This window comes from Triplophysa dalaica, chromosome 1, assembly GCF_015846415.1.
Source record: "Triplophysa dalaica isolate WHDGS20190420 chromosome 1, ASM1584641v1, whole genome shotgun sequence".
NCBI classification, from domain to species: domain Eukaryota; kingdom Metazoa; phylum Chordata; class Actinopteri; order Cypriniformes; family Nemacheilidae; genus Triplophysa; species Triplophysa dalaica.
The window spans coordinates 36429290-36455836 of NC_079542.1; the positions used below are offsets into that span (position 1 = coordinate 36429290).

The window sequence follows — 26547 nt, forward strand, 5'->3', positions numbered from 1 at the left end:
AACATTTTTATTAGACATTGTGTGTAACATTAGACTACATTTAAACGTCTCCTCTCTGATTGTCTAATCGAGTCTTTCTGGACGAGATGAAGAAGACATCTGTTCTGTAGAGTAGATGAAAACTAGTATGACCCAAACACCTCGCCATGGATCAGAATGACTCAATCTCATGAACCCACGCGAGCAAACTTTTGACAATACTTTTCATGGTGTTTTTTTCACAAACACGAGCTCACAACCCCGACAGCAAAGATGATGTCGGCCGGATGACCTTTGACCCCAGTGATGCTGCCTCTGTCTGTCCCCTCGTGAATCTCATTTCCTAAAGAACACTTGCGCTCCGTCGGGCATGAAGATCCGTTCATTAATTAGCATATGTTTACTAGATGATAGTCATCAGGCCTGGAGTCAGATTGTGTTTAATGAGAAAACACAATAATCGAGGTGTAGTAGCGCTCTGCCTAATGTTTGCCAATTTAATCTCTGCAAAACATCCGGAGCCACACGCTCGACTCATAACAGTAGTTTCCATCCAGTCAAATATTGTTGTTTAAAAGAACCCTGCCTTGTGTAGATGTAGCTAACACATAACATGTAACTCTGCTGTTTCTCGGTCTGTCTCCTTGTCCTAAAAGAGAGAGAGAAAGAGAGAGAGAGAGAGAGAGACACACATTCATCAATCTATCTACAGAGCAGACGGCCATTAAATGACTCACACAGACACGGACAGACAGAAGAAGAGAATCAGGACTGAGAAACAAGAGACACTTGACGAATCTCTGACGGTCAAAGCCGGATGAGGAGCGCAACTTGAGAATACAAAGTGAACAGAAATACAGCATCTGCAGCGTCATCAACAGACAATGATGATGTCATCTGATCAAATCTGTGTAACCCCGTCTACAAAAAATCTAAATTGAAGCCGAAATGTACTCCCATATGTAAAAAAAACGTATCGTGGTCATTCAGTACAGTCACTGGAATAACAAACACGCACACGCACACGCACAAAACATACAGATATTGTGTTACACAGATATTTTTGGCTCATGATGTACAAAAATATATTACCCACAACCCCTCATTGTCTTCTGCATCAGCCTCTCATATAATGGCAGCTTATCTGAGAGAGAGAGAGACATAGAGACAGATAGAGAGAGAGAGTCTGTGTGTGTTGGGGAAATTAAAAAGGAAACTTTTGGCTGAAGTTGATAAATAGCTGCTAAAACTCATTAGTGGCAAAGTTTTGTGTGTGTGTGTGTGTGTGTGCGTGCGTACGTGCATGTGTGTGTGTGCCTCCATGTGTGAATATAAAGTTTCTAACCACATTTTACTGTGTCTTTGGTAAACTGCAGTTTAATGGAGAAAATACGCTGCAATGGTTTAAAATGATGAATTTGCACATGGTTTGTTGTGAAAATGCAAAAATAGCACACTAATTACCTTTATTTTAAACAACAAAAATAAATATTAGGCTAATAACTGTTCTGCGTGCAAAAGTGTGTTAAGTGCATCATGAAGTGTGCAGTTGTGTGTTGATCAGGATGAGTGGTGTCTAACAGAGACACAATTAGCATGTGAAGCTGACAGATGGACGAGTGATGGAGAGAAAAGTCAGACGAGCGGACAGATGCAACACACACTCCATCAATTAACCAGACCATCATTTGTGTGTGTGTGTGTGTTTCCATCTGTTAGCAATCTGACATCTCCTTCAAAACCATCGACTGTAAAACAAGATGGACGGCGTGACGTCATTCTTTCCATTATGATGAACTGAGCTTAAAGCCTAAGAAAATTAATTAATTAATTAAATTAAGCATAAAACTTCCGCTCAAACTCTCACACGCTTAATCGACCACGCCCCCTGAACGTCCCATTTGACAGCCCTGAACCAAAGAGCTTGCTCAAATAAGGTAAATACAACAACTAACAAATTTATTAGAAATCGTAAATTAATAATTGATCACATCTAGAACCTCCGACAGTCCGCTCAGAGAAGCTGTCAATCATGTTGCATCATATTTATAGCATCAAATTACTAGCTAAAATCACAGTTATCACAAAAACGAACAATTGAACACATATCAGCGTGATGACGACTACATTAAATGATCAAAACCATCTTTGCCTGGAAGTGTAATTCATTTTTTTATCTTGACTGAAGTCTCATTGGTTTACATGAAGAGGGAGGGGTTTATTACCACCAGGGGGCGATCAAAGAGCACGTGCTTCACGCAGCGTTTACGTCACACACATTGTTCTTTCAAAAATGATGTTTGATCTTAACAGATGGATTTTTCTGCAGGAATCGCATTCAACCGAGAGAAAAGAAGGACGATAAACTAAACGGGAATGGACCATCACATCATACACCAGTTAAACTTCTACTAAACGTCATTTTCCCCACCATAAAATCGTTTAATAGCCACAAACGTTTGCGCCATCTCTCCTTCATTTTACGAGCTTCTCAAACGTCTCTCGCCTGAAGGTTCTCGCAGTGATCAATGTCTGCTAAGTGTTTCTCACCAGTGTAATAAACCCAGCAGATTATCAAAGTTTTTAGGTAAACTCTTTCTCATAAACTAGGACGTACTTTCCACCGTGCGCCAGCTTTTGAGGACTGATGAAAAATGTTCCTGTCGTAATGAAATGTTAGACACTTTCCATCTTAACTCTCTGTCAGTTTTGTCATAACCACGTTGCAGTGAGATCTCAGTGGGAGCCGAGAGTGAGACATCATCTTCTGCTATGACTGATTAGTCAATACTGTGTTTTCAGTCAAAGGAAGTACACTTGAGTTGTTGTGTGGCTCGCTGAAAAAAAACAAGATGATTAATTAAGTGTGTTTTAGATGCAGATCCACGTCTATTCAACTTTTAAAATACTAAAAGTATTTATGTTTTATTTAAGCGTAATTTAATAATTAAATTAGTTTTTTCTTATTATCATGTTAAACCAAAACAATGATGTCCGTTGTTTGTCCAAATATCATAAAACGCTAATTAAATTGACATTTTTGACAACGATTTTCTGCGTTTTTTTTGCATCCGTAGCGAGCATTTTGACAATTCAAATAGTTTAAATAGCAAATACATTTGCGCTCATTTGTGCGCCAATGGGCATGCTGGTCTACAAAAGAGGTGTGCTGAGGCGCATTGTTGAGGTGTTGCTATTTTGAGGAACTGAAAATAGACTGTGCTATAGACCCACTCAAAGTCCAAGGTCAATGTTGCAATATTTTTTTGTTATTTAAAGAGCATGTTAGTAGAACATGCGCCCTTGTTTACAATGCGCTTTCACTTATTAGACACAGGGAAGCACACAAACATGCCAAATACAAAAAAATATTGGATTATAATGTAAAAGATATTTATTTTGCACATAAATATAAAATCCTGCTTGTCCTTTAGATGATCTGCTCGCGCGCTTTAACTTCACGCACAAGCAAATCAGTTTCCTCGCTTAAGAAGTGTTCAGCTTTTATGTCAACAAAGTCAGCCATGTAAATAGCGATCCGCTATGGCGCAAGCGCAACTGGCTCTTGAAGGGAATAGAAGATGACACTATGATTGGTTTACTGCACGTTACGCCCAAAAATCACATGACAAATTAAGTGAAAGTGACCTATTTGACTGGTATGGTGATCCATACCCGAAATGTGACCTCTGCAAGTGGTGAACACACGTAAACCCGAAGCAGTTGACCGATATAACTGCACTGCCAGGGAGCAAAAAGGGGTAAGGTATCTTCAGCTCAGTCGTTACCCGCCAGCAACCTTCTGGTCACGAGTCCGACTCTATAACCATTAGGCCACGATTGATAAAACGCAGTGAGACTGTTATCGCGCGATAAAAAAAATGTCGCCGTTAATCTATTCTCAAAGTTGGGTTGGGAGCTGGGTCTATACTACGCAAGCTATGATGACTTTCACCTTGATATTTTAGCGCGGATGTATACCAGCTTAACTGCACTGTACAGGGCGAGAACGAGATTTTTCAACTCACGTGATTCGCGTCATTCGCACAGCCTCATCATCTCATAAACATGACTTCATTCGCGCGATTAGCGCCGCAAGTAGGTCTATTGCCTCTTTGCATTAACACATAAATCACTCGCGCTTGACACGCCATTCACGTTTGATCTGTACACAACATAACGTTACTGTGAAATTACCGCATCAAACGTGACGTGCTAACATGGATGCAGCTATGAAGCCGCCGGGTTTGCTTCAGGGAATATTAATTTTTAAGAAGCTTCCCAATAGAAACATCGACAAGACTAAGGTTGTTTGCACCTTGTGCAATGTGGAATTGGTTTAAAAAAACCACTTTCTCTCAACAGGTAGTGGTCTAGCTTTAGTTGAAACCAGTAACTTTGTATTGAGATCTAATGTATTATGGCTCCTGTATGACATATCGCTTGTTGCTCCCTCACTCTTTGTAAGTCGCTTTGGATAAAAGCGTCTGCTAAATGACTAAATGTAAATGTACTGTAGGAGCTCTTCCAGTCTCAAGTACCACCTAAACGCAAATCATCCCTTAGCTAATGCGGAAGTAAACACGAGTTCATCTTATTGAACATAATTTAATTTTCATCACCAGTTATCATAGTAGAACAGCTTTCTCAAGCAGTTTGAGATGCATTTTGGAAACAGGAGATGAGCCCCTGGTCTAATGCGCCACCTGGCTTGAGAAACCCGTTCTCAAAGACTTACTTTTAGTCATTATTTGGGTAACACACATATTCTGAATGCCTTCGGCAGAATTCAAATGAGCCATTTTAATCTAGATTAATTCCAAGATTAATCTAGATTAAAAAATTAATCTATGCCCACCACTAATAAAAATACAGTGAAAATATTTATTTATATGCACTTTGAAAAGAGTTTAAATAGTTCTGAAAGAAGTGTTTGCTTTTGCAAGAGATGTGTGATGGTTTTCATTGTGTGTGCGTTTGTGTTAATGACATCTCTGACCACTGAAGAGCTTCTTCAGTTCCAACATAAGCACTCTTATTACACATGTAATAAACCAATTCTCTCTCTCTCTCTCTCTCTCTCTCTATGAAAGATCTGTGTGCTACAGCAGGTGAAGGGGGAGAATTAAATGTATAACCCATCCCTCAGCCAGCTGTGTGTGTGTGTGTGTGTGTGTGTGCGCATGCGTGTCTATGATGTTTTAAAACCAATATGTAAGCAAAGACATGTCCTACTCACACAAAACCCAAGGACTCATGACTCATGACTCCACTGCAAGACAAGAATAACCATGACATGATAGAGGAAACATGACACACATCTATTGAATGAACAAGTGAGTCCAGTTATCAACAAAATATCTTCTTTTGTGTTCTTTGGAAGAAATAACATGAGGGTGAGTAAAGGTTTAAAAGGTTTTAAGGTAAGAAATGACGTTTAAATGTAAAAAAATTAACGGCCAAAAAAACAGGCAATTTGGTTAAATCATATGTAAGTATATTGTCATATATGTCATTAAAAGAGATACTTATAATTAATTTGTGTAAAAAACTCTAACTTTTCTGCATACCGGGTTACAGTGTGTTATTAGTTTTAAGCGGTTGTTATCTGGGTATAACAAAACTGCAAATGTCACGAATGGCCAATAAGAATCAAGCATTCCAACCAGCCGTGTAATAATATGAAATATGAAGCGTGCAGGTGTCATGTGCTGTGGACATATTCACCCTGAGAAGACAACTGGTTGCTTTAATCTTTTTGAGTGAAAGAAGTTCTTGGATGAGATTTAGATTTTGATTGTTTAGGTTTTATTAAGTCCACTCAATTCTTTTAGTTACACATCCTTGTGAAAATAAGTAGACAGAACTTAGTAAATAAAGATGTGTTTTTCAGTGACATTTTTAGGTTTCTATCTTAATACACATTTCTATGCATAGCTCAAACACTATTAGAGCTTTTCATCAAGTTGCTAAGCATTTCATGTTTTCAGGTTAAACTGTAAAACAAATTCATAAGGTGACACTTAATTAAAGGTCTTTAGAAAGATTGATCAATCTACAGACTGCTTGAAGGGACACTACTGATAAACATAAAAACGTATTATAACCTGTAAAAATATTCCACATACAAGTTGCTTCAATGAAATAACCCTTTATTGGAAGTTAAACTTTTGCATTTAAAAAAAAAGTAAAAAAAAAACCCACTTTAGCTAACTTGGTATTTGTTATACAAAATTTGTCACTATTGTTACTGTAGGTAAGGGTTACTCAAATCTTACCCTGGAGGTCCGGAGCACTGCAGAGTTTAGCTCCAGCCCTGATCAAACACACCTGAGCAAGCTAATCAGGTTGTTCAGTATCACTAGAAAATCACAGGTATGCAAGTTTGATCAGGGTTGGAGCTAAACTCTGCAGTGCTCCGGACCTCCAGGGTAAGATTTGAGTAACCCTGCTGTAGGTTAACCTTGAAATATGTAATCATTTTGAATCAAAGTCCTACACATATAACATAAATATTTTATTTTGTCAGAACCTCTAGTAAATGATGTATTACTTTTAGTCATAATTAAAATAATCTAAATCTCTATTTGAAAGAAAAGAATGGTGACTTTTAAATGATTCAGAATCGTGCAGCTCTAGCCCCGCTCCCTCCATTCTTTTCTTCAAATTTGAGAAGCCATTTCACTCGGATGTATACATCAAGATACAGAAAAGAGAATCAATTACTTTTCGGTCTTTTTAAGACTAACTTATGATCTCATCTGAAAACAACATGTTTCTGCTTTTAAACCAAGGCTTCTCAAATAATAGTATTCATTTATTTTATATTTGTAATCCTACATGGATCATTGACATTTTTGATTTTTGTTTATTGTTTGTTTTACTGAAATGGATATCTTTTTGTGTACATGCTCTTGTTGCTGAAAACAGTTGTAGAATGTAGTGAAGTTCTAACTTCTAACTCTTTTCTAACCTTTTATTAAAAAACGTGTCCTTATGTTGTTCCAATTCCTTACATTGTTTAGCCCATTTGTAAGTCCCTTTGGATAAAGTGTCTGCTAAATGTAAATGTAGTGAAAGGTTATAGAGTGAGCTGTTCGTCTGATTCTTTTGTTTTTGTTTTGTTATTTTACTGTATTTTGTGTTATTTGGACCCCTTTGAAAATGAGATGTTACATCTCAAGGGGCTTTTAATAAATTCAAAGAATAAGTCTAACTTTACCGAATAACACATAAAATATTCATATGGTAAAATGTACTCTTTCTGTGCAGTCTGACGCACAACATGAAGATCATAACAACCAATTGTGTTGAATTAACATAATTAAATTAAGTATTCGTTTAACTCGGAAAAAAAAATGTTATGAAGAATAATGTTTATAATTTACTCAGGAGAATGAATGTATCATGGGAAGTTCAAATATGTGAGCACAACTTTTATATAAAATGAAGATTACATTACTCAACTATTTAATTACTTTGAGCATTTGGGTTTACAGTATGAAGATGTGACATCACTTGACTCTCTAGTTGCATAAGACACAACACACACGTGTGTCTGTGTGTGTGTGCATGCGTGCGTGCGTGTTTGTGTGTGTGTTTTAAAAACAAAAATAAGAGAGAAAAACAGTAAGTAAAAAGTTTCAGATCAGAATGTAATTTTGACACATAGACAGACGTGCAGAAATGACAAACAAGCTAGAGGTCCATGTGTTTGTTTCGTGTCAAAGCTGACTTTGATTCAGGCTGTGGTTGCTAATGTTACTCAAACCTCCATGAACATGAGGGTTCATTTGACAATAACACTGCTGCAATGCATGATGACATCACTAATAATGAAGTCACTGTGAACCGAAGATTCAACAGAATGAATCACTGCTGCCATCTGCAGGCCAGAAACATCACAAGCTCAACATGAAATGAATCAACACTTCAGAGGATTTTACATCCCACAAATGAGCTTCTGTCATTACTATAGCACACAGCTCACAGTATGCAGTTAACATGTCTGCGTGGGTGTGTGGGCTGTGCTCATTTACTTAAAGAGAATTTTTATTAATCTTTCAAAAGATTGTCATTCACAAAACACGTAGATTTCCATTTAAAGGTTTATGGCCACTTAGATTGCTTCTATCTATTTTATGGTAGTAAAAGGAAATCTGTTGAAGATTAGATATCATATTAGACACACGCACACGCGCACACACACAATCCTAGCCATTGATTTAGCGCTCCAACATTCCATTCCATTTTCTACCGCTTATCCGAACTACCTCGGGTCACAGGGAGCCTGCGCCTATCTCAGGAGTCATCGGGCATCAAGGCAGGATACACCCTGGATGGAGTGCCAACCCATCGCAGGGCACACACACTCACTCATTCACTCACGCACTCACTCCCTAAGTACAATTTTTTCCAGAGATGCCAATCAACCTACCATGCATGTCTTTGGACCAGGGGAGGAAACCGGAGTACCCGGAGGAAACCCCCGAGGCACGGGGAGAACATGCAAACTCCACACACACAAGTCAGAAGCAGGAATCAAAACCCCAACCCTGGAGGTGTGAGGCGAACGTGCTAACCACTAAGCCACCGTGCCCCCCGCGCTCCAACATATGATTACGATATTGCATTTATACAACAGTTCCACGACACAAGTTTGTAGATAAAGCATAAACAACATTGCAGTGACTTTAACAGTGACTTTAAAACCCTAAACGGTCTCCAAGAATGCCCTTATATATAATATAATATCATATTATTATGAAATGTATCCATTTTTAGTTTTTAAGCAGTAAATCATTGGAGCCAATATGACACCTAGTGGCCGTTGTTGGTGAAACGATTAAAAGTATCCCAGAAACCCCATTTTTTTGTGATATCAGCTTGAAATTTGAAAAAAAACTTTAATTTTCTGCCATTTTTTGATGATACTCTTTTTAAAGATGTTTAGTAAAATAAAACAATGTTTATTAATTTTGTATTATTTTTAATACACAATTCAACTGCTATAATAATACTATATATATATAGAATCTCTTCTTTAAAACAAGACCAAGATTAGGTCTCTAGACCACAGCATTCCAGAGTTAAACTAATTTAAAAATTGCAATCACTTTTAAGCTTCACCCTCAAAAAATGGGGGTGACTTAAAGGAAATGGGGAACTACTTTCTTACTCCACGAATTCCAGCCAATAATAAAAAAATCTAAATCTGCTTTATTTTCAAATCTTGCGCATGTAAATTGCATACGTTGGTATGAAAATATGAAATTGAGTTACTCTCGGACTCCGGTGCATACAAATAACACTCACACAGAATACAAATAAATAAGTAAATCATTTTAAACGGATTAATCCATTACTAAATCCAAACCATCACCTGGTTTAAATTAGCGCAGTGCTGCTTCAGTGAAGTTATTAGTGAGAAATATTGAGACAAAAGAAAGAGAGGTTGTAAACTTACACAGAATGCATTATTTCCATTGCATTGTTTATTAGCACCTACCGTGAAAGTCGCGAATTCAGATTAGGGCGAAATGACACAAACGGTGAAGCGGTTTCCGTGATGATACTGCTGGAATGGCGCTAGGCTCTAAGCCAATCGCATTCGAGAACCAGACAGAACTGTCGTATAATGAAAAATAAGCACGGTAAAAAAATGTCTACTGCCATTGTGTGTCTAGTATTATAAACTCTTTATTCGGAGGGTGCCATATAGGTTTGCGTCAAAATACCCGACGACAAAAGGTTGCAAACTAAATCCGCTTTCTCTCAGTAGATGTATTGTAAAACCATGTAAAATCTCCAGTTACTACGGTAGTTTAGATTTTTTATATTATTTACTATGAAAAGAAAATTAAGGAAAAAGTCAAGCTAATAATAGAAAACATTTTATTTCGTTTCAAGCAAACAGGTATATCTTTAACAAGAAAGGGTCCAGTTCTGGTGTAACACCCATGAATGAGGCTATAATATTGTAGTAGTTGTGCATTTTCACCGGGTATTCTCTGTAGGATGAACACAAAGAAAGATATTTGGAAGAATGCTCGCAACGGAGCAGTTCTCGGCCTCCGCTGACTCCCGTAGTAAAGATTACAATCGAAAGTGCACAGAACTGTTTGCTTTGCACATTCGTAAAAATATTTTATTTCGTGTTCAACCAAAAATGACTAAATTTGTGCACAGATATGTAACAAAATAACTAAAGCGTTTCTCATGTGTATTTCACTCATTATTAAATAAAGCCAGAGAGTTGTCGGTTTTGCCGGTTGTTGATTAGGCGCTCACGCAGTTACGTCACAGGAAAATAAGTGAACGGCGTCCAATGTGAAATGATCTAGGGTCCTTCCCAGTGCACGAGCACGCGATAAAAGCGCTGATTCACGACCTCGGGAGCTGATTGAGACGCATCCTAAAGTCTCTCGCGCTGAATTGAACTCACACGCGCACGTAACTTGGCCGTAATGCGCTGCACCTGCTGATTCAAGCCCTCTCCTCCTCATTGTCTGAGCGTTATCCAATAGCGTTTAAGTGAGTCGAAATGAGGTGTCGTGATTGGCTCATTCACATGCCAGTTTATTTAGTGCCGCAGTTTCCCGCCATCGCCCCCTTAACGTTTGAGCGCGAGCATCAGAACACACCGTTAACTTATAAACGCAAATAAGGTAAGAACAATATTTGATTCAACTTCAATTTTAAATGGAGCTCCTCGTGTATAAGCTTCGTGTGCTTATGTGTTAAAGTGAAGACGCGAGGTTTAGTCTGTAAAAATGACCTCTTTGTCCTGTTTGTAACGTTAGTGTGTTGTGTAATGAAGGCCTAACGCTACTCTATTTGGCATTTTCTTTACGAGTTTATTATTTTCACATACTAGTATGGGACGCGGATTTATTAAGCGGTGATCTGAGTTACTGTTAACGTTGAATGTATTTACTCGAGTTGTTTTGTTCATGTGTTAAGACCTTTTAGTTTGCTTGGTTGTATTAACTCTGGGGTTTATCTGAGGTGTTTCTCGTTAATGTGAGTTTGACGGTTTGTGGAAACCGTGATTTTTTTTAATTTATATATATATACCGAGAGTTATATCGTTGTCGCCATTCATTGAAGTTCTCTGTAGCATTACTTCTGCAGCGTGCACGCACAGGTGACGTGAGTGACGCGTGATTGTTTCATGCGCGTGCACAAGAATATCTCTCCGAATTCCTGTAGTAAGACAATTATTTGAGCTCAAGTCTCGATTTTTGTTGATAGATGTACACATGTGATCACGAGTTAAGTGAGGACTCTGGTTGGTTGTGAGTGAAATACACACTTTTCCACTTTTATCGTCATGTTTCTGGTCACTCACATTTTGAAAGACTGACAGGATTTTAAAGCTGTTTTAGTGCGTCGTGTCCTTCAGTGTGTGGTTAAGTGTAACCGCTCGAGCTCTGGCTGTGGCGGGAAGCCTTTCCGTGTGGAGTCTGTACGTTCTCCATGTGTCCGCGTGGGTTTCCTCCCGAGGCCCAAACACACGCGGTTTAGCTTGATTAAGGGTTCCAAATTTTAACTTGTACAACAATACAGTGCATGCATAACGATTATGTGCCTTTATTTGATTTCCAATTCCTAACCACATCAATCTAAATAATTGCAATTGTGTTTATAAATAGGGATGCAGCGATATGTAAATTTTGTCCGATACATCTTCAACATTGGAAGCCAATAGACGATATAAAGTGGCTCGATATTAATATAACCTTTTTAAAGACTGAACATTCTATTATTCCTCTGAAAATCGTGTACCAAGCCTGCTTTACACTAATTAAACTTTGACTTTTACACATTTCTGTCTTACTGTTTAAGTTAATAAACAAATTAAATGAGCAGAGCAACCCAGAAAGGTGTTCTCAATAGCCACAAGTCTAACAGGTCTCAAGACAGACAGCAGTCAGATTCAAACAATGTTTTTGTTCCTACAATTTACACATTATAAAAAATCTCTACATCAACAATGTTTGATGTCAAGGGAATGCTTATGACAGCAGGACAGTTCTGTTCTGTATTTAAACTGTGAGCAGCTGAAGTAAATTAACCAGAGAAAAAGATTGATCATTTATTGGCTATAAACCATCAACCCCAATTTAATTATTGGAATAATAAGTGGAAGTCATTTTTCTTAACCTTAGAAAAGTCTCTCTGGAGACTCAAGGGTAGGGTGAACTTCTGGAAAATGGTGTCACTGGAGGCTAAAGGCTTTCTCATGGTTTCACACTTGATTCTTCATATTAATTCTTCTTTCTTTTGCCAAACTTAATGTGTTAAACTGGTTGGTTTTGACTGCTAAGTTAACCCAGTGAGCATTTTGCTATCCCATTTGTCGCTCCTCAACTTTGCAACTTCTAGCGTTGCATTCTTATGGGCATTTAATATTTTTTGAGTTATCTGTGTATTAATTGTCTTTTTTGACTCATTAAATCTGTAAAGACATGCTGCATAGTAATTCTGCACACCTAAATATAAAACATTTTCCCTTTAAGCCTTTGCCAACATTTACATGATTATATATACAGTCAATAGTAATTATAAGATTGATTTGGTTATGAATTGGTCAAATGTGCATGGAAAAAATATGACCAGAAAATCTATGTACCTACTAATTAAACATGCATTGTATAGCTTGATATGCTGGAATGGCGTTCTGTGTGTCTGACTGTATGTTTGTTGTATAAGTGAAGTGTGACGTGAACCATGATCATAACCAGTGAGTGCATTCTTTAAGTTTCTTGAAGAAATTAACCAACTCATTCAGTCTTTACTCTTCAGTTTGAGGGCATACAGATTAGAGGTCGACCGATATGCGTTTTTCAGGCCGATACCGATTATTTCCATGCAAATTAGACCGATAACCGATATTTTGAACCGATATATATATATGGTGTAAAAACGTAAATTTATATAGAAATTAAGAACACATGCTCTGAAACATTTGAAACATTTTTAATTCTGCCTGAGAAATCTTAATCATAACACTTATATTAATACTAATAAAAGAAAGACGGGAGCACCCAGCAGAATTCTGTGAACATTTTGTAAACCACAAGCAACACAGTAAAAAACAACGAGCAACAAATGAAAAAATGAATTGAATGTAACAAATTATATTTATTTATGGAAAAAATATGTTCTGATGACTTTAACATTGCATATAATACTATTCAATTAATCATTTAGCTAATCATTGGATTAACTAGCACAATTTGAATTTATATAATAAGTGTAAATAATTGAATTGCCTTCATAGCTTTATTGTGTATGTTGTTGAAAAGACCGCAATATTTTCATGAAGCTATAACATTAAAAGCAAATTTTAGGCACACTTTAGTACATAAGCCTATTCCTTGATTGAATTGTCGGCAAGACGGGCATTTAATCACACCCATGTGTGTCTCTGAGCAATTATGTGTATAAATATAACTCGATCTGACATTTGTCGCGAGCAGCTTGAGATTGCGGAGTCTATGTGTGTGTGTGTGTGTGTGTGTGTGTGTGTGCGCTCGCGTGCATGAGTTAGTGGGCGGGCATTACTCTAGGCAAACCCCTAGAGTGACGTGTTCCGACTGCTCTCACTAAATCCTTGGCTGCGTCAGAGCCAAAAAACGCATTTCAAAATAAAATGACTTTATCGGCAAATCGGCTTTGAAAATGATCGATATCGATTATCGGCTAAATCCTTAATATCGACGCCGATAATCGGCCAATTCGATAATCGGTCGACCACTAATACAGATGAATGTTTTAATGCTTCTCTCTCTGGTACGGCTGAAAAATGGATAATCAATATAATAGTTTATATCATTTGATAACGTTAATTATTGATGCATTTTAATAGCCTTTATTAAGACCAGCAGAAAATGTGGTTTGAAATTAACCACTGTATTATTCAGTTTCCCACTTTAAACTCTATAACTGTCAAGCATCAGGCTTATTAGGCGGTGTTGGGTAAGTTACTGTGAAAAAGTAATTAATTACCAGGTACTCATTACATATTTAATAGTTATAGAGATTACTGTCCAAATTACTCTGTCCAAAAAGTATTTAGTTACTCATTACTAATTACTTTCTATTTCTTACATCGACCTTGATTAGTTAAGTGATTCAAGGATAGACATGAAATGGCTTATTTAATTCATTCAAATAAATAATCATATTAACTGACCAAAGTATTACAAATGTGAGCACAGATTTTAAAGTAAGACTTTGAATTTTGATGTCAATTACACTATTGCACACGCATATATTTCACAAAGTATTTAGTTTAAGTACATCAAAATTAACTAATTAAATTACAGAAAACATATGAGTAATCCCTTACTTTACTTTTTCAAGGGAAAAGTAATAACAATACATTAACTAATTGCTTAGTAACTAGTTACACCCAACACTGCTTATTAGGTTACTGTGACTTTGAGCACTAATGCTAATGCTGATACATATCTGCTGTGTCTGAAACCCCTCCCTCACTCATTATTACCTATATAGCGAATTACATTTGAATCCACTTTATGGGGAAGAAGTGTATGAAAACTAGTGAACGATTCGGTACACTGACGTAAATTAGCAGGCATCTTACAGCACTGTCGTGGAAATTCGTCATAACGCTTATATCACACCTGTGTGGCTTCATGGATTGGTTAATAAAATGGTAAAGTTCATTTTCACTTAATTTGTCAAGTTTTTGTATCCGTTTTTAATAAAGAGAACAACCCAACTGTTTACCACGTTTATTTACTTTAACCTCTATTTAACAAAATTAAATAGACGTTTAACAAAATTATTGAATATACTTAAAATAAAGCACCACGGTCTTTCTATAACATGTATTTAATCAGTTTATTCTCAAAAACAGGAAAATAACTGTCAACAAGAACAAACACAAGTGTATAAACGTTTATTTGTGGCATAAACGGTCAGTGTCCTCCAGCTGATTCTAATCAAGCGGTCGTCGTGTGTTGTATCATGGGTAATAGTGAGTGACATCTGACCTATTTTACTTAACTGTCTCTCTCTCCAGCTCCAAATGCAGCTTTTGTTTTAATCAGTTGTGTTGCTGTCTTCATTACCTGTGTGTTTAAAGAGTAGAGGGTCTTGTTCAAATTGTGAGTGGTTTGTTACTTTGACACCATTCCGATTAGGCCTACTACTCCCAACTTATTTTATTCATCAGGAAAACACAATATAACGCTTCCAGTCTTTTCACCTGCTACTGTCTGCCCTATGTGTGCGACTGTGTGCACAAGTCCGATTGTGTGTGTGTGTGCACGTGTTATTGTGTGTCTAAGTGTATGAGACTGTGCGTGTGTGTGTGTGTGCGCGACTGTGTGTGAATGTGTGTGTAAGTGTCTGAAACTGTGTGCATGCATGATTGTGTGAATGCGACTGTGTAATCGTGTGTGCACGCGTTATTGTGTGTGAGCCTACGACTGTGTGCATTTGTGCACGTGTGTTTGTGTATGTGTGCGACTGTGTACATGCCTGATTTTGTGTGTGTGTGTGTGTGTGTGCGTGCGCGTGCGTCCATGCGTGCGTGACACACAGACACAGGGCTGCGCTAACAGAGATAGCTCGATCAGATGAAATGTCGATGTCATTAATTTTTATGTAAACACACGCATGTATAAACTTTTGGCGTCTGTAGTTTGTGATGATGCAATATATCGCACCACGCATCATTTATTGTTTTTAAATAGCACCAAAAGTCAATAAATTGACTATGATGACAGGTATTGATATATCGGTATCAAAGTTTTACTGGTCTTGATATTGCTGAGCATTAATATGATGTCTTTACTAATGTTTGTGTGCGGAGCTGATTTAAGGTTAGTTTGGAAAGGCAGTGTTATGCGAGCGTGATGGTGTTGTGTTTGACTCTGTGCTCTTGTTTGCAGACGCTGTTATGGCCGTCAGATTGTGTGATGTGGCTTCTCTTCTGAGAAGTGGATCGTGGTCAGCTGAGCCGTGGACTGGGGTTTGTGGGACATCTTTTGTACTTTTATTATCGTCAATCATGGCCATATGTGGGGATTATAAAGCACCAAGCATATAGAGCATCAAGCATTACTGCGTCTGTTTTAGGGATGCACCGAATATTCAGCCACCGAAAATTTTCTCGGCCGAAAGACTTTTATCACCGAAACAATACGGCCGAAATGTTGTGATGACACAAACAGATACCGCTCCTTTGATGCATCTCTAGCGGACGTTATTCCTTAAATCGCAGCACTAAAGCGTCTCCTATCCTGCATGCACCCTCAGGGCTCTAGAGTGCGACCAATATTCCTTTACGTGTGTGAACCAGAGGTCGCGTAATCCCAAAAATTATTTGTCATTGACAGATTTTTTTACCAGTGACGCCATCATTCTGGCAGATTACAATGAGGGCAATTTGTAAACACCCGTTTCCCTTCATCGTGATATGCTCGTGAAGCGATCTGCGTGTCGTTGTCATTTAACTGACTAGACATGTGATGCGATTTGGGAAAACCCATCGGATGTATCGCTGGGACGCGGGAAAGACAGTTCACCTATCAAAGTAAACCACATAACATGAAGAATGAAGAAGTATTAATGCACATTTTCCGCCAGTCCTGTGTAAACTATGGCATGCAAAGTTGTTTTATACAATGTTTTCGTGAGGTGACAGAGCTCCGCGTCTACAGCACCAGGAGTTATGCCCACTCCACTGCTCACGCGAGCCGGACCGCGATCGCAAAATATACAAGAGATGATCAAAAGTCCAGACACTATGCACATGATAAACAGCGTAAAACTTGCTTCACTGCTTATTAGTTGATGTCCGTAATGTTTCATTGTGTTGTGATAATGGCAGAGCTCTCGTTCTTTAAATGTGCGCTGCACCATTTTCATTACTTTCGTTTTATTCCAACGGTTTTTTACAGTATTTTTATAGACTTCAACACTAGGAAATGTTTTTTTTTACTAAATTGTTATTAGAGTAAGTCTCTTACAACTGTAAAGTGAGTTTTACTTGTGATACTGGACTGTTGGGCTTTTATTTTCATAATTTAACTTTAAGCACGTTTTTCTCCAAATTTCAATGTGCTAAATAAATATTTGCATAATTTGTAATTGATTTATTCTTTGAAACTTTAATTATGCAATTGCAATGCCTTGATTTTAGTAAAGTTAGTACACAGTAATAGCCATAAATGCAAGGGTACTAATAATTGGCCAAATTTCTTTCGGTGTTTCGGTTTTCGGCTTTCGGCCTTGGTTTCCTCTTTTTTTTCGGTTTCGGCCAAGAATTTTCCATTCGGTGCATCCCTAGTCTGTTTCTTACATTTACATTTATGCATTTGGCAGACGCTTTTATCCAAAGCGACTTGCATTGCATTATCCTATACATTTTACATAGGTATTTGCAATCCCCTGGGATCGAACCCACAACCTTGCGTTGTTAACGCAATGCTCTTACCACTGAGCTTCTTTGGATCTGTTTCACCTGTGTGGATTATGTTTGTTAGATTTTTATACCAGGAGTTATCTGATGTCAAGGACTCGTATAATGAACCTTTTGTTTTGTGCTCCCTTCCTAAAATATACATTGTATGGTGTAAAGAGTCGCATGTGGCACTTATAAAAGTATATGACGTGGAATGCTTAAAAGTAAGTTGACTGTTCAGGGCTCTAGCTCAGGTGTTTTACACGTGTTATTGATATGTAAAAGCCTAGACCTTAAATATATGATGACCCCATTCTTTCAGAGAAAATACAACTTCTTATATTCAGAACAATATGGTTGTTTTAACGCTAAATAAAAAATGAATGAGAATTAAATGTCAAAGCCCTAAAACATATGTTTAATCGCAATAGCTTATCAGACAATTAATCGTCAGACAAATGCATTAATAATTCACTTAGAAATTAATACAAATCATCATTATTGATTTAATTATTTGTATTGCATTTGCAAATTCTCTTTCAACACAACCATATTTAAAGCATATCATTCTCAAAGCTTCTTTCTTTATTTGTTATGAACAACTCATAAAAGAGAACACAATTCCTTTAATATCAGTGAGGGTTTTGGGGCCCGTCCATTGTTTGATAAACATTATAAATCGATATCTTTATTATGCTGCTGGCCCTTTAAGAGCTTGCGCAATATACTGTAATACACACGTTTGTTTCTCAAGATGAACCTGACTACTTTCACAAGGATCCTTGTTAATACTGGAATTTTGAAGTTATTTTGTGTTTATATGTCCTTTTTAGAGTAAGAAGGCGCGAAAGAGAACTCTTTGTATTTTGTGTGTTGTGTCTGGCTGTGCACATCTCAAACAACCTGCGAGTCCTGAAGGATTTTAGTGATTATTCTTTATGAATGCTGCATTGACTCACAAATAAATAGGATTTAACGTCATGTATAACATTAACAATACTGCAAATCGTACAAAACTTCAGAGAGCTTTAGACAATAGTAAAGTGCTTAAAGTTTAAACACAAGTTTCCTGCATTAGCTTCACATGCATACAATACACACAGCACATTTCCTTATCTTTGCTGTTTTGTACATTCCGCCGAAATTCTTGTATTCTGCATGTGGCAAAACATTTATTTCAGTTGTAAGATTAAGCGCTTCACTCGTTAGCTCTGTTGGTCCTTCCGCTTCCTCGTATCGTTCAATAATACATAGATTAGTGAATGGTTGAAGGAGGGGAGAAGAAAATGAGTGACTGAATGCCCCACTCTATGTATAAAATTTATAGTACGCAAAAATGACACTGGTGCGACAATTGAGAAAATTGCACTGGCAGTTACAAATGAAACGAAGAAACCAAACTTTTCTTAGCAAAAGCTCTCCTCTGCCTCAGTCACCTGTCCATCATTACACCTCACGCTTTCAGACATGCGCCTCACGAACTCTTGCCTATTTAGTCAAACTGAACGTTCTTTTATTTCTGCACGGCTCTACTCTATCGGACATTTTAAGCGCTGCATTCTTTACCATTGATTGTAAGGGCAGTAACGCATCTTGTTAATATGAATATCTTTGGTGTTTCGAGTAAACGGTTGTCGACAATTAATCGATTGTGAATTAATCATAAACATCCCTATAGCCAACACGCCGTTATTACTGGACTGGTACTTGAACATCTATATGAACCAGCTATGCTTTCAAAGACCTTTAACGTCACTCAAGTGTCTTGTGAATGAAGTTTGGTGGAGATGATAATGCTCAACACTCCAGGTGCTCATCTGTTCAACTGCCCCTCTTATGCGTTTGTGTAGCAGGTGATCGCTGCCATGGAGACGCAGCTGTCTAACGGGCCCAACTGCACCAGCAACGGTCCCAACAGCGTCTCCAATAACTGCACATCACCTGCTGAGCCCCCTGACGGCGGCGAGGACAGTAAAACCAATCTGATCGTCAACTATCTCCCTCAAAACATGACTCAGGAGGAGCTGAAGAGTTTGTTCGGCAGCATTGGAGAGATCGAGTCCTGCAAACTCGTGCGAGACAAAATCACAGGTACACTCTTTACAGGAAGTTATGCAACCGAAAGAAAATGGACGTGAATCATTCGTAGGTGCTGCGTGTGTGGCTTTTACGGTTTTGTAAAAGACCTGAATGGTGTGAGAACACCTGTGCAGATTTCTGATTTTTGACCGCGTATATGTTCAGGTCAGAGTTTAGGTTATGGCTTTGTGAACTATGTGGAGCCTAAAGACGCAGAGAAAGCCATCAACACTTTAAACGGACTGAGACTACAGACCAAAACCATCAAGGTAAGAACCATACTGTACCCTGACCCTCTTTACCTGTGTGTCTAACTCTCAGTAAATGCTTTGTGTTGTTTGTTAAGGTGTCGTACGCTCGACCGAGCTCGGCCTCCATTCGTGATGCTAACCTGTATGTGAGTGGTCTGCCTAAAACCATGACTCAGAAAGAGTTGGAGCAGCTGTTTTCCCAGTACGGACGCATCATCACCTCCAGAATCCTTCTTGACCAGGTCACAGGTGAGATGAGCAGATCAGACTCTATGACTGTACTCTGTACCTCATCCATACCTCACTCATTAAATTCAAGATTTACATTCTGAGCTGTCAAGTCTGATTTGGCTGGACATTCGATTCAGAATCAATTCTGAGGGTCACAATTCAATTCAGAATTGATCCTTGACATCCTTATAAGTGTTGACACGTTTGCTTCTAGTCTCTGAATGGTCACATACTGTATTTTAATGCACCTACCTGCCCAATAAAGTGGTTCTCATAGACATATTTTCTGTTTCTCTTGTCAAACAAGTGCAAAATAGTCATTCAAGGCTGAGTAAGCTTTCTGGAGAATGCTAACGTCTGCCTGCTAGCAGTAAAATCATACGACCCCTCCCTCCCTGCGAATAGCTATCCAAGCCACACCTCCTCCAGAACATGTGAGCGTGCAGAGAAGCTATTGGGTCAGATCAGTTCCAATACCATCATGTTTTTTCAGTGGTGAATGAGACATGAAAGTACAAAGTGAATAACACGAACAATAGTGAATGTTAACTACAGGAGTTAGCTCCAGCACGTTTACGGGTGTTTAGTAAAATGTTTCACTGTTTAACTTTTGCTTGTAACTTTGAAAACATATAAAAAGCAAATCCACTAGATGGAAATCCTACAACCTAAAAAAGCCTATCTGCTTATGCTAACGCCCTGGCTCAAGTAAAAGGCAGGAAAGGAGTCCAGATGCTAGTTTTTGTTGTTTTTGTAGTTGTTTTAGCTAATTGAGCTAATAATGGCAGCTAAGAAGTGTGTTTTGGGATGTGACGGGGAAAAGCCTTGTTTTATGTTCCATGTTAAGGACCCGGTGTCAAGACAGCAGTGGATGGAGTTTGTAATTCCGGGAGTTGTGAAAATGTTTTTTTTGTGAAACGTCATTTCGAAGACGATTGTTTCTCAAACAAGTACCTGTTTTACTCTGGATTTTCAAGTCACTTGCAACTGAGTGACGGAGCGGTGCCAACGATAAAAGTGACCGATTTGGAGTCTGAACCACAGCCGGTAAGTAAAACTTTGTCTACTTTTTATTGAACCCATTGAAACGGAAATCAAATATTCTGTGTTTATGTGATATGCGTGAAAGACAGGTACAGTTGATACGAGACATTCTACCAGGTCTGCTCTCGTTTAGTAATCACAAGACTTTTCGTCCAAAAATGTGCATATAGTGAGGAATATAGATATACTGAAACACCTTTACTTCGTATTTCTTTACACAGACTGATGAGTTTTAAGCTCCGTTCAACTATTAAAAACTATATCTTTTTCTTTCACGTGACCGCTCTTAAGACCGCAGGACTGGTGTCTCCAGGCAGGGTCCTAAAGTACACCCGATTTCTCATGACACATGCAGACAGATGATTTGCTGATTTGTGTTGCGTTTGTTCTCCTGTCTTCAGAAAATGTCCAATTAATCGATACTTTGATTTTAAATCAAAATAGTGTCTTTTTGGAGAAACCGTTGCTTTCGTTCAGTGGGAAAATGTCGTCAGTACTGGCCAGCTAGCACAAGGTCTCGCTTTCCTGGTGCAGGAAACATCTCTCTCTGCGTCTGTGAGTGAGCGGTAGGAGGTCAAGATGGTCACTGAGGGAAAACCTGCAACCTTTAGCTTAGAAAGGTAACGGCTTACGCTTTAGCTGTATGCAGGAAAAGAGTACAGATGCTAGTTTTTAATGGATATCAATGTGTTAGCCATTACGGTTTCTTCAATTGGATTATTACGGACCCTTTCATCTCTTTATAATAAGAGTATCTCTGGAGAGCAGCACATGCACAGCCTCTTTCTCTGTAACCATGTGCTGCTCTCCAGAGATACTCTTATTATAAAGAGAGTGTAAAATCTCTGCTCGTTTAGGTGTGTACGGTGATTTACATTCAAGCATTTATCAGACGCTTTTATCCATTCAAGATATACATTTTTCGCTCTACAATTGGGCCACAGGAACACGACGATGTGTCTTGGTTTAACAACAGAAAATATGTCAATCACAACAGCTTTATTGGGCAATAAGCAGTTTATAATGTTCAGAGAGCAGAATCGAAACGGGTCTGAAGTTCCAACTTTTGCTGCCTTCACGTGCTCTATGAAATTTGATAATTCCAACTTCAACCCGGAAATAATTTATGAACCTTGTAATACTTGTTAAGATACTTGTAATATTTTAATGCTACTAAATCATTAGTAACATTGATATGAATAAATATTATAATGTTAGTAAATCCAGACGTTACTTCCGTGTTTGTGGTGGGAAATATCCCACTTCCATGGTGTATTGAATTCAGTATTAAAACTATTTTAGGACCTCATGAATATGTTAATTAGCGTGTTAATAAACACATTGATCAGTGCCTGTCAGCAAAGTTTGAGCTTCTGTTGACCCAATCTGATGAGTGCTGTCTGATGAACTGACTGCATTCAGGATGGGTGTTGCTAATATGACATTAAAGATCAAATAAATACATTTAGGATGCGTTCACACCAACCCAAATAACATACTGAAGGTACATGAACACTTGATTTGCATGTGGATGTTCGGTTTATATTGCTTCCCACGTTTGTGGACTTTGATAATAAGTGTCATAATTTAAAGACAATTATTTACCACAATCACAATTAGCGATTAATCATCAGCAAGGTTTTACAATTGTGACTAGTTGTTTGTTGAAACCCTGTCACTCCATACTAAAGCTCCACCAGAACTCTCACTGTTGTTTGTTTATAACTTGAGGAGTTGTACCGGGTGTTCAGAGGTGTTGGGTTTATATGCATATGATGTCTTTACTCGTGTTAACGTGTTAAGGTGTGTCCAGAGGCGTTGGGTTCATCCGTTTTGATCGGCGTGTTGAAGCTGAGGAGGCCATTAAAGGTCAAAACGGGCAGAAGCCGCCGGGCGCTACAGAACCCATCACAGTGAAGTTTGCCAACAACCCCAGTCAGAAGAGCAGTCAGGCGTTACTCTCTCACCTTTACCAGTCCCCCGGCAGGCGATACCCAGGACCTCTGGCACAGCAAGCACAGAGATTCAGGTAGCACTCGCTCACTGCTCTCCTGATGACTTCACATCAATTTTAATTGAATTTGAGAATGTGATTTGTGTTTCAGGCTGGACAATCTGCTCAATATGGCGTATGGTGTCAAGAGGTACGTTAATGTATGTTTGTAAGAAAGCTTTTAAAGCAATGCCTCATAGAGCATTCACACCTAACGCGACTTGTGCAAATAAATTGCGCCATAAGATGTATTGTACAGATCCAGGTATGCACATACAGCGACGATGATTTTGTCCTCCATTGTTGTTTTGAATTTCTGCCTCCTCTCGCTACGTCATAATCACGTCACTACTAGAGCAAACTCCTGATTGGTTAATGCAGCGCAAATATTCGCCAAAGTTCAGATCTTTCGATTCGTTTAAATCATTCTTTAGGCGTTTCAAAAGGTTGCGCTGCATGATGTCCTATCGCGTCTTTGCATTGACTTGACATGTAAGTCTCTTGCTCTTAACGCTTCTTTCGTGTTTGGTGGGAACACAGAGTTACTGTGACCAGGGATTAGAGTTTTCTGTCTAAATAGGGAGTCAAGAAAGGGAAGGACAGCATGCAGGAGACAAAGTGATGATAAAAGAAAATTAGTTTTTAGGTTTAATTACGTTTAGATGCTCAATCTAACTGCATCTATTCCATAACTCATAAACAATTTGTAAGGGGAAATCCACAGCTAGCCGTAGGTTAAAAGCTTTAATGCACCACGTGTAGGCCAAGAACGACCCGACGCAAATCCTTTAGTGCACAGCTAGCTGTGGATAATCCCGCTTATACCATGGTCGTTTGCCAAAATAAAGCTGTTGTTGATGTTTACGCTGTCATTTTAGATCAAACGGGTGAAAATGAGTTATTTTGGTGGGTTTTAATGCACACCTTCCAGCCAATCAGAATCCAGGATTGAAACAGACTATGGTATAAAGAGAAAGTCAAGGATATGGAAATAAGAAATTAAATGCAACACAGTATATACGTTTGTTCTCTCACTTCAGAATGTCTTCATCTTCAGAAAATACACAAAGAAATTCAGATCCTACGATCCATCATAGCCTTCACTGTACAAATTAAATATAGCTTAAAGCTTATTGTTCTAGAGGTTATTCAGTCAGGAGCAGTGAGTGTGTTTTGTCTTTTTGTTGCTTGATGAGCAATAAAAACTGAAATGTTTATGTTTTAAGAGCAAGCGCAGCAATCCAACACATTTGCCATTTGAACAATGTCCTGTGGTGCGGTAACCGGGGTATAAGCTGAATAATTGACTATGCTCTGCATCGTGGCCCCATCGCCTCCTCGGGGTTGTGCATTAACTTTAGAATAATTGAATGGCCCGTCGTCTATTATTCCTTATTTATACTACAGTATTTTTTTTGGACAAATGTGTTTACTACTGTATAGGAAAGCATTGAAAAACAGAACTCAAAAGGAAATAACGAATTTGGGGAAACCTACAGTTATATAGTGGAAAGGCGGCTGAAGAAGCGAAAACAAGCAGATGTCATAGTTCTGTGTCAGCCACCGTAGTGCTTCGAAATAGAGGGTGGAGGGGCGGAGTGAGCCATTGGTTGCAGTTCACAACCTCACCACTAGAGGACACTCAATGTCATACACCGGACATTTAAACTGCTCTACACTCTTGGGATAAAACTAAAATGGGTCATTATAATATCATACGAGTTCATAGTTCACAAAAGCTTGTGTGGTCAAATAAAAGGGTTACTTATTTTTCTTGGGCCAATCACATGCCTGAGTGATGTATAAGAGTTGTTCTCCGAGATCAAACACAATCTGAGCATGTTTCTTGACCAACAGAACATGAGTGAACGGTGTGATTGCTTTAGAGTTAGTGGAGTGTAAATCTCCTGTCAGAATTCTATCATTGCTTTTAGTGACATTGTGTTCTGTTTGTTTCGGCAGTAGATTCTCACCAGTGAACATTGACGGGGTCACCAGTCTGGCGGGCATGAATCTTCCGGGTCACGCTGGTGCGGGTTGGTGTGTATTTGTGTATAATCTGGCTCCAGATGCGGATGAGAGCGTTCTCTGGCAGATGTTTGGTCCATTCGGTGCCGTGACTAACGTGAAGGTCATACGAGACTTTAACACCAACAAATGCAAAGGCTTCGGCTTTGTCACCATGACGAACTACGACGAAGCCGCTGTGGCCATCGCCAGTCTGAACGGATATCGACTCGGCGACAGAGTTCTACAGGTCTCTTTCAAAACTAACAAAACACACAAAGCTTGAACCAGTGAACACACACAACTTTAAACGCTCAAAAGAAAATAAGCAATATTTAGCCTTCTTGTTTTTTGTTTTTAAGCTTTAAGTTTCTTTTAAAAGCTTTAGTTTGAAGATCAGTACGAGACCGTGTGTGTTTTGGTTTTCAGTTGCCTTTTGATTTCTTGTATTTCACTCTACATCTCTGAGTTGGATTAAGTAGGTTATTTTGTTTTGTAATTGCTTGTTAATGTTAAAATAAAGGCAGAATAAAAATCTTAACTAAATTGCCGAATTGCTGCAAACCTCTGAGGTTTAGAAGCGTCTATTTTTATAAAAATAAGCATTTGTGGTCCTTTTTACTAGAGATGCTGCAGCGTAAGTATTTTCATCTTTGTGTGATGCCTCATGAGCTTCAGAAACTTTCACAGAAAGTTCGTAACGCTTAATGTTTGGTAAATGAAAATAAAACGGAAACCTCCTGAGGGGTTTGTATCAGGATTTAAGACTGGCCGTGTTTGACACGATATACTGCAAGTTCATTTAAGTTGCTTTTTATTTTTCTTTAGAAACGCAGGCTGAGAAACTCCAATTTTATTGTTCCTGCAGGTGATTTTTCATTTGACCTGGTTTTCTTTGAAGATGACTTGGTACAAGAGTATAAGTATGTTTGTTTGCCTTATTTTTGTGTTTTTTGATGATTTGGAAGAGGCATTTATTATCATTGTAGCAGGTTTGGTTATGTCGTCTTATATTAAGAGAAGTGTGGACACGTGGGGTTATATTTCCTTTACTTTCATATGCTGTATATTTATGTGGTTTGAAGATGTGCCGCATGGTTTTTTTTGTGTTTAAATGCAGGCGCTTCATTTGTTGGTGATGTCATAATCCTGTGATTGCGTTCACAGTCGCTCTGGACATATGCCTTCTACTCCACACTTGAAGTGCTCTGAGATTTTTCTTCGTTTCATCTTCTGTTCATTTGGGTTAATGTTCAAACTGAGTGAATGAACTGTGATCTCAGAACGTCTGCAGTGTGATCCATTGCATAATGTGTGAATGATTGTTTATTTAAACTTGTACAGCATGACATTTTTCCTTCATTTGGGTTTATTAAGTATCTTATGTTAAGCATTTAAATCAGACAAGATGTACGTGTTGTTTTATGTTTGGAATCCTTTGCTTTTTTTATGTTAACTACATCAATAAATGTGTAGATGCTAAAGCACACTTTAGTTTTGTCCTATTGTTTTGTAAAGGG

The 26547-nt window shown here is 38.3% G+C and overlaps 1 protein-coding gene across 6 annotated transcripts; it reads left to right on the plus strand.

Moving 5' to 3' along the window:
* The first annotated feature begins 10383 nt into the window (after positions 1-10383).
* Positions 10384-26514, plus strand: elavl2 (ELAV like neuron-specific RNA binding protein 2). Of its 6 annotated transcripts, none has more exons than XM_056756919.1 (8): positions 10384-10646; positions 15909-15988; positions 19276-19513; positions 19667-19770; positions 19848-20001; positions 22831-23056; positions 23133-23171; positions 24986-26514. In XM_056756919.1, exons 2-8 carry the CDS (start codon positions 15917-15919, stop codon positions 25311-25313), a joined length of 1161 nt encoding a protein of 386 aa, XP_056612897.1. In that variant the 5' UTR covers positions 10384-10646; positions 15909-15916; the 3' UTR covers positions 25314-26514. The 6 variants fall into 6 exon arrangements, with proteins under 6 accessions (XP_056612897.1, XP_056612888.1, XP_056612881.1 ...); XM_056756910.1 differs by having other exon boundaries at positions 10389-10646; positions 19273-19513; XM_056756903.1 differs by having other exon boundaries at positions 10392-10646; positions 24983-26514.
* The last annotated feature ends 33 nt before the right edge of the window (positions 26515-26547 follow it).